This window comes from Oxyura jamaicensis, chromosome 3 (genome assembly GCF_011077185.1).
Source record: "Oxyura jamaicensis isolate SHBP4307 breed ruddy duck chromosome 3, BPBGC_Ojam_1.0, whole genome shotgun sequence".
NCBI classification, from domain to species: Eukaryota; Metazoa; Chordata; class Aves; order Anseriformes; family Anatidae; genus Oxyura; species Oxyura jamaicensis.
This window is the reverse complement of record NC_048895.1, coordinates 13689214-13702852: the sequence shown is the minus strand read 5'-3', so window position 1 is coordinate 13702852 and position 13639 is coordinate 13689214. Positions and strand designations below refer to the sequence as shown.

The window sequence follows — 13639 nt, the reverse complement described above, 5'->3', positions numbered from 1 at the left end:
CATCTAGCTCCTCTGTTAACATTTGTCTTAATTACAAATAGCCATTAAAATTAAAGGCTAAATGGATGAGAGTTTGCTTTCTTATTTGATCCTAGAGCAACTACATGTATCTGGCCAACCATTTCTACCCTTGGTACTAGTGAAACTGATGAGGCAATTTCCATGTTTTACCACAAAACTCAGCAATTAATGGAAGCCATAGAATTGCAGCTAGCAGCAGGATGGATAACAGCACAGTGCTCTATCAGCCTGTGGGGACCAGCCTCTAAAGCTGTGGCACCAATGGAGAACTGTAAATATTTGCCTTTCCCTGCCTGCCTCTTGATTTCTCCTTTATTACGTGTAACCTCTGTTGATCCTCTCTTTCCAGAAGTATGCGGGTTCTCCCGAAATCTTTCTGTGTTCCCCATTAACTCCCAAGGCGCTGTTAAAACTCAGGGGATCAAACTGGTATTTAGTTAGATCACGCTTTACCTTTACAGGCCCCTTCGTCTCCTGTGGAGAGAAACGCAGAATATTGGCACGAATGAAGGGCAAACCAAGTCCCTAACCGCCACGCAACGACAGGAAGGCTGACAGCAGGCGCACGACTGTCGCTATTTTCCTCCGGTCTCGGCAGCCGTCCTTTCATGCCTGTACTGCACCTGCGGCAGGGCCGTGTTTAGGGTCACAAGCGTGAGGTGGTGCTAACGCTCTGCTGTGGGAAACGCAACCTGGCACCCAGCTGGCGGCATCCCACGGCCAAACCCGACACCGGCGATAAGTGGCAGTGGCCAGACAGGGCACAGGCGTCTGGTTTGTGAGGCCAACACCCTTTTTATGCACGGTTCATGTCTTTGCTCTGACGGTCTCGACACCATGCTTAGGCTTTCATCCTTCAAATGGAGATTGTCTGTGGTACCTTGCTTCATCTTAGGAATTTTACACACCGTGCACAGCCCCCTGTGGCCAAGTAGCACGGGGTTGCTTGTGCTGACGTGGGGTTTGTAGTGCCAAGCCTCGAGGCATGCCTGTGTAGGAGTGCTTAACAAGGGGCTGGCTGTGGCGTGACCTGTACAAGTGAAGCACCTCTCCTCTCAGTAGCAAAAGAGCCATTTCAGGCGTGTTTTGCTCCTAACCACCTTGTGTACTATCCTCTGTCCTGCTCTGCTGGGATCTGTTTTCTCTCCAAACTGCACTGTGAGCACTAGTACAGTCACAGGGCGGTCCCTCCACCACAGTGCTAAACTTTCCTTACATTATTCTAAAAAAAAATGGTACCTGCTATATAGGGGCTGGCAGTTGCGTTATCAGCTGGGATGCTGTTGGACCACCAGCACTGGTGATTGCAACAAGCCCTTCTCTTTGCTTTCTGTCCCACCTTTATCCACTTCACGATACCTCGTGTGCCCTGACCTAGCTCCTAGAGGCCTAGTGGCACCTGCCCGTGGGCAAGGATGGTGCAGTTTGGGCTTTGGGTATCGCTGTATCTCCTCACAGCTGTTTTCTGCAGGGAATTTAACAGTCTTGGTGCCAGGCCTTGTAATAGCAAGAGTTAGGCTCCATCCCTAAAGCCATCAGGTGTCCAAAAGTAATAGACCTGGAAGAGGGGCAGGGAAACCACCTCACTTATGGTCAAGAACCGGACCAGAAGCCTGCCACTGTCAGGAGATGCTATTCTGCTTGCAGCCTCTCAACTACTTCATTTAAAAGTGCAGTTTCTTCTTTCTCCTAGCCCCAAGGCCCAGGGAAGGAGCTGCACACCCCAACCACCACATCTGGGTGCTCCGGGACTGTGAGACCAGCGGCACGACGTCCCCCACAGCAACAAGGCCTTGGCCAGCACCACATGCCTCTGACATCCCGTATCAGGTGAGCACTTCATCGAACAGCCCCTCAGCAGCAGGTCCTTCTCTGCCCCTGCACCGTGCCATGCTCACCAGCCCCTTCCCGAGCAATCCAAAGGGTCGGCCCTCGTGGCCCTGCTGTCCCCCACAGCCCACCCAGCAGCTCTGGGACCCCCAGCCTGGAAGCTGGGCAGGTCTCACCTCACAAGAGGTGACGGCGATGGAGAGAGAGATATTAGAAGGATTCCTCTCTGCCACATCACGCCCAGACAGCCCCCCGCCTCCGGACCCTATTCATTGATGCTGGGTTTTCCCTAAGATGTCCCCTCCTGCAAAGCATGGCCAAGACCCCAGATCTGTGCACAAAATGATAACATTTATTGAAAGAGTAATTTCTTTTTTTTTTTTTTTTTTTTAATACAAAAGAAAGCTCTGTACATAGTACTGTGATTACTTCCACATCCTTCCAGAAACACAACCCTGGAAACTGGAGGGGAAAAAAAAAATCCCACACACACTTATGCACACACACGCGCGCACACATGCACACACACGCACACACACACAACCCTCAAACCAGTAAAATGAACTAAAAATGTCACCACACGATAAATGCCATTTCGTCCCTGATACACAAGTGTTCTTACAAGTCTGTACTTAAATAAAATACACCATTAGCGTTTAACCAGCAGTTGCCTTTGGGTAACGAGGGAGGGGATGCAGCAAGACGCCCCGCAACGGCACTCCTGCCACCCCAGCCCCGCAGCCCTGCTCCACAGTGCCAGCACAAGCAAAGCGGAGCAAAGCACGGCCCCGGCGATGTGCTTGGGACAAGGGTAACACAAACCCCAAGCCCATCCTTCTCTCCCTGGGTGAACTCCTAGCTACTCAGCCTTCTCTTGTGGAAGCAGCACCGAGCGGCTTTCGTACAGCTTCTGGTGCAGCGCTCCCGCATGCTCTGAGCTGAGGGGGACACACGGCTCAGAGTGAGGATGCTAAGGGGAGGCAGCGAGCAGTATCACGGGCACCAGACCTACGAGCCTGCCACAGGCTGCATGGCAGGACCAGGGCTGGCTACTACGGGAGCTCTCTGCACAGGGGGACGTGGAAGGAACCTGTCCACACCCGTGCACTAAGGAGCAGCACAAGCTGAGGCTGGAGAGAGGGAAAGCAGAGCCCAGGTCATCAGCTAGGAGTTCAAGAGGTGCCACCTGTGCCACGAGCAGGGAGAGTGGCCACTGCTGGTCACTCTGTCCCCCCAGAGAGGACGGGGGACATCCCTCTGCTGCTCCACACCGACAGCGGTGACAGAACAGCCAGCAGCCCAGGACCAGAGGCCACCAGATAACCCAGCCCACCTCTGGCCCCCGGGGCACACCGCGAGCCCCTGCGCCCCCTCCGAGAGGCCAGCTGCTGCTTCACTTGCCTCCTGCCCCTTAAACCCAAAGTTGTGGGTACGGAGTCCTCAGTGCAGGGCAGTAGGAAACAATCGTCTGGCTCGGGTCAGCTCAGTCCCTGGCACGTGCTGGCAGGCAGAGAGCGCAGCTTAAACGCTAATGCTGAGGGAACATGTCCAAGGTTACAATACAAACTCAAAAAGCAAGGCCCCCTTCCTGCCTCCGTGCCCACCCACCCCTCTCCCATCCCCCTGGTACAAACCCCATGAAAACTGTACAGGAGCCAAACTTTTATTCCTTAAAGAATTACATAAATACTGAGTTTAACACTTAGAAAAATAAAGTCATTTTCTTTTTTTTTTTTTTTCTTTTTTTTTTTTTTCTTTTTTTTTCCCCCAAGGCTTCGTCTTTAACTTAAAAAAAATTACAGTAGCTGCTCCTTCCCCTAAGGGTTCAGCAGCTTCTTCTTACTGGCTCGCTCTCCCTCCAGGGACAGGGCTAGGTAGCAGAGCCATTCACAGCAACTCCCATGCAGGACCAAGCAAGCTCCAGCCCTTTTTTCCCCAGCCCTACTGAGGCTCCTCCACAGCCCAGGACGGCCCACAGGTCACCCTGGTGCTCCGGGAAGAGCCTGCCGCCTGCCCAGCAGCTCAGTGCTCTTCCCTTTGACACTCAAGTTGCTTCTCCGCCTTGCATCAGACACAGAAATTTAGAAAGCAGCGGCTGGAGCTGCAGAGGGGTGCGGGAAAGATCCGGCCACAGCCCCCTCGGGTGCATGGAGTCCGCAAGCAGTGCAAGGGCCGAGACGGGAGCGCGGGGCCGGGCTGGCCGCGGAGCCCCCCGGGAGCTCTGCGGGGCATCGTTGAGCTCCCGGGCACCCGCCGAGCCTTTCGGCTGCCGGGGGCAGAGCCGGGCAGGCTGCAGGGCCGCCGGGCAGCCCGGCGAGGAGGCACTGAGGGCAGAGGGCTTGCTGTAGTGCATACAAGGAGGATGGGGCCACGTGCCCGGCCCAACCAGAGATGCACGTCCAAGCTGGCCACTCGCTCCCCTGCGGAGCCCGGGGCGGGGAGCTGCCGCGGCCAGGACCCGTCACCCCCACAAAGGCACATTGCTGAGGCCAGCACGGCTCCGCTCCGGCTCCCGGGGGACAGCTCCGGGCCCCACGCAGAGCCAATACCCACAGCCAAGGCGACCCGGAGCGCCCAGAAGGATCCAGGGCCTCCTCCGGCTGGGAACGCCCCCCAGTATTTATTTACAGCATGGAGCGCACCCTCCCCTCGAGAGACAAGTTTCTTTGGCTGGCGAGAGACAAGCACAGCTATCGCAGCATCCCGACGCCCCCAAGCCCTGCGTGGCCCCGGCACAGCTCCTCCCCAGGTGGGTCCTGCAGCCCCACGCGCATGCCCGTGTGTGTGTGTGGGTGGGTGTGGGTGGGTGCGTGTGTGTGTGCATGTGTGGATGAAGGAAACGTGAAAAAGGCAACAATAAATAACTGGTGCAGTCTGTACGAGAACGAGTGGCTGCCAGCCCCAGCACCGGCACGACAAGCCGGGGACGGCACAAGGCCAGCAGCAGAGGCCTCTCAGTCACTCTTGGCGCTGTGCGAGGTGTCCAAGTTGACCACCTGCAGCTCCGTCAGGCTGCTGCCACTGCTGCTCTGCTGCCCGATGACAGCCATCTAGAGAGAAAAGGGAGGAGCAAGCACTGGGGGACAGCATGCCCTCAGACCAGGCGTGCCAGCAGCCAGGGTGGCAGTGTCCCTTCTAGGCACCTGCCCAAGGAGAGCAAAGACCTCCTCCTCTACCCAAGGGTGGGTGGCACCGACAGCTTCCCCAGCTCTCCGAGACCCAAGGACCTGCCCTACCCGAGCGCCCAGGTCCCCAGAGGACCAACATTGGGGGCAGCACGGCCCCACGGGGGAACTGAGGACATCCCCCCGGCCACATCCCCAAGCACCACTGCACCTACCTGGTGAAGCTGCACAGCCGAGACCGGGATCTGAACGGTGCCTGAAGGGGCTGTCAGGAACACTTGCGGGACACCACCTGCCACAGACAGAGGCAATGACACCAATGACAGCATTTTCCAGATGCTGGGCGTTCGGCACAAACCTTTATCCCAAGCCTGCATGCGCAGCTTCGCCCTGCTTTGTCCCCTCGCGCACCTGGGCATCCTCCCCAGTCTCTCTCCTAGCTCCCCCCGTTGCCTGCCCCACTGATAGAACCATTAAGGTTGGAAAACATTGCAGTGCTCCCCGCACCTCACCCTTTCCCCTAGCAAACAGCTCAAGGAATCCCGCGCACGGAAGAATAGATATGGGTCAAAACAGCACACGCGGAGCATCACCCTTGCCTTGGGCTTTCTACAGGCACTAGGACTGCTCAGAAGAGAACCCTCGGGAACAAACAGACAGCAAAAACACATGCAAGGGAGGGTAGCAGCGACGCAGGGAGCTGCCTTACCCTGATCCTGGACCTGGCTGTGGGACACCTGCATCGCTGAGGGCGCCTGCGAGAAAGCGTTGAGGACTGCGAGGCCGCCATCCGCCAGGCCGGAGGTGGGCGCGTACATCACCGCGTGCGGGCTGGGGTACATCATGTGGCCGCCCACCGTGGTTGGCACAGACGATGTCATGATGGTCGCTGGGAGGGTCACTGGCACCGGGACAAGACAGAGGTGAGCGTGAGTCCCTGCCCAGCATCGCCCGGGCTCGTGGAAATCCCCATCCCGTTCCCCCAAGCTCTTCGGGAGAAACCCCGGGGAACTGGGTAGCTTATTGGGAGCGTGAGAGGGCAGAAGCCTGGTGGGCAAATATCCCAGGACTGAATCCACCCCGCGATGCGGGTGGCGTGGTGAAGCTGAGCAAGGTGTTGAACTGGGTTCAGCCTGCATCCAGGCACCCAAAATCAGTTTATTTTTGGACAGCAGAGGTGTCCTCTGCACGTACATACAGAAGTGACAAATGCAGATGAGCCAATGCCCTGTGCAAGGGGCAGTGCTGGCTCTGCAAGAACCCCCCTGAGAACTGGGAAGAGCCTGGGAACTTGTTCCCGGCTCCACGCTGCAAGAAGGAGCAGGTAGCGGATATGGAGAGGCTCTGAAACCCCCCTTGGAGGTGCTCTGTGCACAGCAGCACCTACCTAGGGGCAGCATGACACCAGGGCTGGTAACGGGGAAAAACCACCTGGGAAAGTGTCAGAAAGGGTGGGATCGAGTTGGACGGAGCGGTCCCGGGCAGGAAGCAGCTCTGTTGGTGCGGGCTGGTGTCAGCAGCGGGTAAGGAGAGAGCCTTAACCACTTAAGGTTAGCCTAAGGTCCCAGTTACCTGTTCCGCTGGAAGAGGTCTGGGTAAGGTCAGTGCTGCTGTCACTGGAGGGAGACGTTTGCTGCGGTGCTTGGTGCACCTGGATTGCTTGGACAGGAACCTGCTGAGCCATGGTACCACCTGGGGAGAGAAGGGAGCCCTTCAGCCCGAGCATTTGTCCCCCTCTGGCCGCACAGAGCTCCTTAGCGTGGCTCAGCACCGCATCGGGGAAGGCTCTTCCCTGGCGCACAGGGGCCGAGGAGGCATTAGCTGGCCTGCAGGGCTCTGGAGAGGAAAGGAAATGCCAGAGCAGCTTCTGTCCAGCGTCCAGCCACAGTTCAGGGATGTCTGAGGCCGTTTGCATTCCTGGCCCCGCCAGGACACAGCGCAGAAGATGCTGGGAGGAGGGGGCCCCAGCACTGCCCACACTCAACCAGCTCTGCGAAGACGGGCTCAGAGCACCGAGAGCCCGAAACGCTCAGGCCTTCACCCTCTGGAGCCCAGCACCGTTCTCCAGCAGGCACTCGGGGCACGGCCTCCTCACCCGGCTCCAGCGACCTCGAGGTGCCCACACAGGAACGACCGCAGGCACCAGGACCACAAGCTGCGTATCCCAAAGCCGCAGGCGGCCGGTGCACTCGCTGCACAGCTCCTCGGCGTGGCTGTGCCAGCACAGAGCTTGGCACAGAAAGCTCCCCTCAGGCTCAGGCCTTATCTCCAGAGGAAGGAGCAAGGGATGCCAGAGCAGGAACCACAGGCCACCTTGCCTGGGCCGGGCACCTCCCCACACACCACACCAACACACCTCCGTCATCCTCTCAGCAACTCCAGACCACAAGGGAAATCCAGGCTCCTCGCACGGGACCAAGGGAGCCATAAGAAGTCCAAGAAAGCACGCAGGCCATCAGACCTAGTGACTGGGACACAACCAGGCAGGGCACGAGAAATTCTCTCGTCCCCAGGCGATGGCTGCTCCGAACCCTCTGCCAGGGGCATCCCCAGCCCTAGCACAACACCCAGGAACACAAGGAACTCCTACCGAGGATGATGCCTAGCAGACAGCACAGCAACACCCCTACCTCCTCCACACCGACTCTGCCATCACCTCTGCACTGTGGTTCTATGACCACCCGCAGACCCAGGCACGAAAGCACGGGCAGCTGCTCAGAGCTGAACGCCAGCGCTCGAAAACACATCCACAGCGCACCTGAGCCCGAGGTCTCCTTCCATGGCTCCTCCCAGCACAGCTGCACCAGGGAGCCCATCTCCCGGCCACAGGACAAGCCCTGGGGCAGGGGACAGACAACCTGCTGCCTCCCCTGGTCTCCGTCTGCCCGTGCCAAGCACTCTGCCCTGTCCTCCCCTCTGTCCCCGGCGCCACAGCCGGGGACACGGCCCTGCGCTCAGCCTCCTCCACGCGCCCACCTCAGCTGGGGTCAGCTCTCTGAGCAGGACCGGGACCCCCGCAGGAGCCTCCATCCCCCCCAACCTGAAGCAAGCGGAGGAGAAGCGAGTGCTGACCTGTCAGCGACACGATCTGCCCTCCAGCTCTGGCAGGGAAGCGGAAGACTGTCTGCTGTGCCTGCTGCAGCTGTCCAGCCGTACCCGTGACCGCCTGGCCCTGCTGGCTGGGAAGAGCCAGGGGGTGCGGCTGTAACTGAGTGAGAGGAATGGTAGGGGTCCCCGGAGAAAGGGAAGCACCTGCCAAAAGGAGGGAGAAAGAAAGGCTTCGTCACCACCAGCTCTTTTCACTCCCTCCGGGCTCCTCGGTGCTGCCCCGCTCGGCTCCCTGCCACCCTTCCCAGCAGCAGGGCCAGCTAGCAGCGCCCTACGTCTCGAGCAAAGCGTCCCGACCGGGGTCACCCTACAGCAGCCGCTGCCTCCACCTGCCTCTAGGTCTCCTGCCCTCCTCCGAGGGCAGCAACACGCTCCAAGCACGGGGACGGACGGACAGACAGACGCAGTCCTCAGCCCTGAACGCCACTGACCTGACATGAGGGTGAAGCCGGTGGGTATCTGCATGAGGCCCCCGGACGTCACAGCACTGGCTCCAGTAGTCTTCAGCACGGTCCCGTTGGCACTGGTGACGGCACTGGGGCTGATGCTGGCAGACACTGGCGCCAGGTAATTCGTGATGGGGAACGAGGGGCCGCTGCTGGCCTGCATGGAGGTCGAGGTGGTGGGGGCCGTCTGGATGGTGGACGTCGTCCCCGGCAGGTTGGTGACGGTGAACGCTGGTTTCAGCGCATCCTGCGGAAGAGAGGAGGAGATGGGTCAGCGCCCCGGTCTCTGCGGCCACAAAGCAGGATCTTGGATCTGCCAGCGACCTCGCGAGGGGTTCCCCACTGCCCTGGGGCGGTGACACCTCGCCCAGCGTGCCTGCTCCCCGCAGACCCCCTTGGGGACATCACCAGAGGGCCGTGCCACCTGGGAGCTGCTGGCGGCACGCCTGGGAAGGGTTAAGGCGGCCACGCTCGCAGCCCTCCCGCGGCACGGTGGGCCCAGCTCTCCCACGTGCTGCGCCTTGTTCCCAGCTTGTCAGGCTGCCAGCAGCCAGGAATTCACAGCTCCGCGAACAGCTAAAAAAGGGAAGGCAGCCCATTTTAGACAAGGGGGGAGCCAATCCCGGGCACTCAGCCCTGCCCCAGGGCCCGGGGAGGGAGGAGAGCAAAGCCCCTCCGCCTTGGCACCGTGCTCCCCCCCCCCCCCCCCCACGTCCAAATTAGCAGAGGCACGTGATAACAGCGCGGCCACTTTCCATGAGCTCAACCACAAACTCCTGCCGTGCCGCACGGGACGCGGGAGCTGTGGGCACCCTCCCCACGTGGGCAAGGGGGCAGAGCTCCCCGCAGCCCACCAAGCCACACAAGTCCCGTTTCCAGCTGGAAAAGCAGGGTCCCCTCATCCCCGCGCGCAGCCCCCAGGATCCAGCCCCCAGGCCCTCAGCATCTCCCCAGGGACCGGGAGAGGCATCCCAGAAGATGCACAGCGGGGTCCCTGGGACTCCTTTAAAAGCACGGGGGCAAACCTCAGCATGAGAGGAGCGAAGGAGCCAGGCCAGCACGCTCTGACCACGCACACCCCATCTCTGCCCCGCTGCCGGTCCCTCCGATCTCTTCTGGCAGAGAGGGAGCTGGGACAGACTTTGGGACTGGGACACCCCCTGCCTTCTCCCTGCCCATCTAGGATGCTCACAAGCCCCCGGGCACCTCGGCTCACCCCAGCACCCTGCAAAGCCCAGCCTGCAGCAGCAAAGCCCTGGGCCACCCTCAGCACGGGTCACCCAAGGGGTGAAAGGACTACGGACGAGCCCAGGGACAGCCCTGCAGGCCCTCCCCTTGCTGGCCCAGCTGCACGTCCATTCCCACCACGAGCTGCACTCTGCAGAGCAATGCCTGAGGAACCAGCGCACAGCACAGCGAGGCGGAACCTCCTCTCTTGAGGCAACCCAGTGCATGGGGCAGTGCCGCCCAGCATGGCCCGGACCCACCAGCCAGCATCGTTACGGGGACACCGAAGGACAGCTGGTCTTGGTGGCACATGGGAGATGCCGCGCTGGTCTCCAGCGCCAGGCTCCAGCTGGGTCAGGAAGCCCCACTTCTCCCCCAGGCCAAAACAGATCAGCCCCTCAGTGCCACCCTTCTGCTCCTACCCCAAAGGATGCCACAGGCCGGTGGCTGCGAGGCCGTGGCTGATGTCCCCAGAGCAGAGCATCCCCCTGTCCCCGCCAGGCTCCAGGGCAGGGAGCCTGGGCTCAGCACAGCAGGGAGACCTCGCAGAGCTGCTGCTGGCTGCAGCGCGAAGGAGCACCAGAGCAGCTCCCCGCTCTGCTGCTGCAGCCCGCTAGCAGCGGGTCTCGTCCATGAGGAGGCCGCACCCAGGACACCCAGCAGAAGACGCAGGGCTCCTCCAGCCCCGCACCCAACGCTGGCGGTGGCCACGAGGCAGCCCACGCAAAGCACCACCGCTTGAGAGCGCTGGGACGGAGCTCGCGGGGCGCTGAGCGGGGCTTGCACCAGAAAGCGGGCAGGAGACCTCTACAGAGCAACCACAGGGCGAGAGCGCGCTTCCTCTGGGGCCAGCCGGCGCTGCTTCCAGCGGAAATCTCAGTGGATGTTGCGTGGACGAGCCCCGTGCCAGGCAGGGGTCGGGTGGCACACACAACCCTTCCTGCCCCTCCGAACTGCTCCGTGCGCGCACAGCGCGCCCCAAGCGAGGTGCCCGTGGGATCTGCAGCGAGGCCCCCTCTGCCCGGAGCAGCCCCACGGGGAAGAGGGCGTGCAGCACGCGGCGGCCCCACGACCCGAGCATCAGCACGCAGGGCACACTCTGCTTTTGGGGGCTCACCGACAGCAAAGGGGTCTCAAGCACCCTCTCTGGGGTCTGCCTGCTGTGTGGGTAGGGGCCTCCAGACAGCCAGGAGGCTGCTGGTGCTGGGCTTTGTTCATGGGGCAGGGTGCTGGCGCAGCAAGCCCGCTGCGCATCCCAGCAGCGTGGCTGCAGGAACTCACAGCACCCCACGAGACCCCGCACGGCCCCAGGAGCCGCAGCAAAGCCCCCAGCTCCACGCCCCATCCCTCCCCAGCCACCTGCGCATCCGAGCACCACGGACACGGAGCCAGCCTTCACACCCAGAGCCCCAGGAAGCTGGGGACGCAGGGGATGCCCCATCCCAGGGACCTTTTCCCTGTCCTGCGACACCTCAGGCTGGGGGCCACGACCAGCACAGGCAGGCGGGGGCCGGCGCCTGCAGGGCCGCCAGGCGGGGAGCAGACACGGTCGGTCCAGCCAAGTGTTTCCATTCCCCATGTCCTCCCTGCCCCCTTCCAAAACAGCACCAAAGCAAGAGACAGCTGCAGCTTATAAGGAATGTGAGGGGCCCTGCCAGGGACTCTGGCGAGGGAAACCAGGCCTTATAAGGCCATGGAGGCAGAATCAAATTTTTATCAATGAGTGCAAGCGCATGGAGACGCCCGGGGAGAGATAACAGCGCCGAGAGCTGCCCGGGGGGCGAGCCGGGCTGGTGGGGAGCCTCGTGGCCAGGGCCAGGACACCTGCCACCAGCCTGCCTGCCTCAAGAAGGAGGCAGCCTCCAGGTGGAGGCAGCCCCCAGGCTGCTGGGGGGGACAGCAAGAGGGGACCCATCCCCGGGCGGGCGCAGGGTCGCTACCTTGGTCTCCCCGCTGCTGTCCGACTCGGACACCTGGTAGGTGAGGTCGGTCTCCTCGAAGCCCGTGGCACTCATGCGCTGGTCGGTGGTGGGGTCGGAGCGCGGGGGCGAGTCGGGGGAGTTGAGGCACGTCTGGATCAGCGCCTTGCCCGTCTCGCTGGTGATCATGGGCTGCAGCTTCCGCGTGGCGAAGGTGTACACATGGCCCGTCTCGCTGGCCACCAGCAGCAGCACCTGGGTGCCCGTCAGCGTGGACAGCTCGTAGGCCTGCGGGGGGGGGAGGACAGGGGATCAGGCACACGTGCACATAGGGCCACCTCGCCGCCGGCCTCCCCCCCTCCAAAAAAAACAGGAGGACCTGTGGGCTCCACACCCAGTTCGGGGTGTCCTTACGGGGTTAAGGCCAGCCTCTGACCGGGCTCAGAGAAGACCCCAGGGGTGTGGAAGCCAGCCTCTGGCTGGGCTTGCAGGAAAGCCCTCGGGGGTAGAGGCCAACCTCTGGCTGGTCCCGTAGAAGACCCGTGGGGGGCAGAGGCCAGCCTCTAGCCAGGCTCGTAGAAGACTCCCAGAAGATAGAGACCGGCCTCTGGCCGGGCTCACAGGAGACCCCCAGGGGGTTGAGGCCAGCCTCTGGCCGGGCTCGTAGAAGACCCCCGAGGGATAGAAGCCCCCCCCCCCAGCCAGGCTCACGGGAGACCCCCGGGGGGTCGAGGCCAGCCTCCGACCGGTCTCCCCGGAGACCCCCGCATTCCGTGATGCCGCAGCGAGGCCACACGAAGCCTCCCCCCCCTCCCCCCCCCCCAGGCTACATCCCGGGGCAGCCGACCTCCGGCTGGCGAGCACCGGGGGCTCCCTCCCCCCCGCTTCTTTCCCCGGCCGGGCGCATCCGGCCCCGGGGCGGGAGGAGCAGCCCGCCGCCGTTGTTTCCGGCCTCCCCGCACCCCCCGGTGCCCCGGCGGCCTCCACCTTCTTCATGATGCCGGTCTTCCTCTTGCTGAAGGTGGTGTAGCGCCGCAGCTTGTTGTCGATGAACTCCATCTTGATCTTCACCCTGCCCCGCGTCTTCTTCCCGGGCTTGGCTCCGCTCACGGCCCCGCCGCCCCCTCCTCCTCCTCCGCCGCCTCCTCCCGCTCCGTACCCGGAGCCCGCCGCCGCTCCCGGGCCCACCGCGGGCCCCGCTCCTCCTCCCGCCGCCTCCGCCAGGCCCCGCTTGATGCCGCGCCGCTCCCCGCCGCCCAGCTCCTCGTCCTCCGCCGACTCCGAGTCGCCCTCGCTGCCGCTGTACAGCGCCTCCCGCTCCAGCCGCCCGCCGGGCGGCCCCGCCGCTCCTCCTCCTCCTCCCCCGGTACCGCCGCCGCCGTTCGCCCCGCGGGGCACCGCCGAGCGGCCCAGCGCCGAGCCGCGGGCCAGGGCAGCGGCGGCAGCGGCGGCCCCGTTGCCGGCCGCGGCCTGGCTCGGTAACATGGCGGCGGCCAGCGCGGGTCGGGCCGGCTCGGCTGGGCTCAGGCCGGCCCCGCCATGGCCCCGCCGCCGCCCGCTGCCTCCGCCGCCGCCCCCGCCCCGCCGCGCCGCCCCCATATAAAGCGCGGCAACCTTGCCTTATATGGGCACGCCGCTCCTTATATGGGGAGAGCGGGCGCCCCGCCGCCGGCCGCCGCCTCATTGGGCGGCGGGGGCGAGGAGCCGCCTGCCGATTGGGCGGGGAGGAGGAGGGAGGGGAGGGGGTGATTTGCATAGCGCGCCGGCGTCACCCGGCGGGGTGGGGAAGGCGCGGGGAGAGGCTTAAAGGGGCCGCGCCGCGCGGCGTGGACGGGGCGGCACGGACGGGAGGCGGCGAGGCCCGGGGAGGCCGTGGGGAAAGGAGCCCTCGGGACCCCCCCCCAGGCTCCTTCTGGGCCTCCGTCCGCCTTCCCTGCCTCATAGCCAGGCGTTACCCATCAGG

General features: G+C 62.8%; 1 protein-coding gene across 2 annotated transcripts; it reads right to left on the bottom strand.

Annotated features, from left to right (window-relative positions):
• Nucleotides 1-3504: 3504 nt before the first annotated feature.
• Nucleotides 3505-13226, bottom strand: SRF (serum response factor). 2 transcript variants are annotated; one of them, XM_035323093.1, is made up of 9 exons: nucleotides 13021-13070; nucleotides 12664-12818; nucleotides 11698-11964; nucleotides 8516-8777; nucleotides 8049-8228; nucleotides 6549-6668; nucleotides 5686-5877; nucleotides 5192-5268; nucleotides 3505-4901 (listed from the first exon to the last, which is right to left on the bottom strand). In XM_035323093.1, the coding sequence occupies exons 2-9, from the start codon at nucleotides 12733-12735 to the stop codon at nucleotides 4806-4808; spliced, it is 1266 nt and encodes a 421-aa protein (XP_035178984.1). In that variant the 5' UTR covers nucleotides 12736-12818; nucleotides 13021-13070; the 3' UTR covers nucleotides 3505-4805. The 2 variants fall into 2 exon arrangements, with proteins under 2 accessions (XP_035178984.1, XP_035178985.1); XM_035323094.1 differs by lacking the exon at nucleotides 8049-8228 and having other exon boundaries at nucleotides 12664-13226.
• Nucleotides 13227-13639: the final 413 nt, after the last annotated feature.

Bases quoted from the DNA above. Each gene is read 5' to 3' on its own strand.
- SRF (XM_035323094.1), bottom strand. From the start codon at position 13,161: ATGTTACCGAGCCAGGCCGCGGCCGGCAACGGGGCCGCCGCTGCCGCC. The intron at 5,878-6,548 runs GTAACTGGGACC...TCCCGGTGCCAG, and splicing joins GACCTCTTCCAGCGGAACAG to TGACCCTCCCAGCGACCATC. The intron at 5,269-5,685 runs GTAAGGCAGCTC...TGTCTGTGGCAG, and splicing joins CAGCCAGGTCCAGGATCAGG to GTGGTGTCCCGCAAGTGTTC.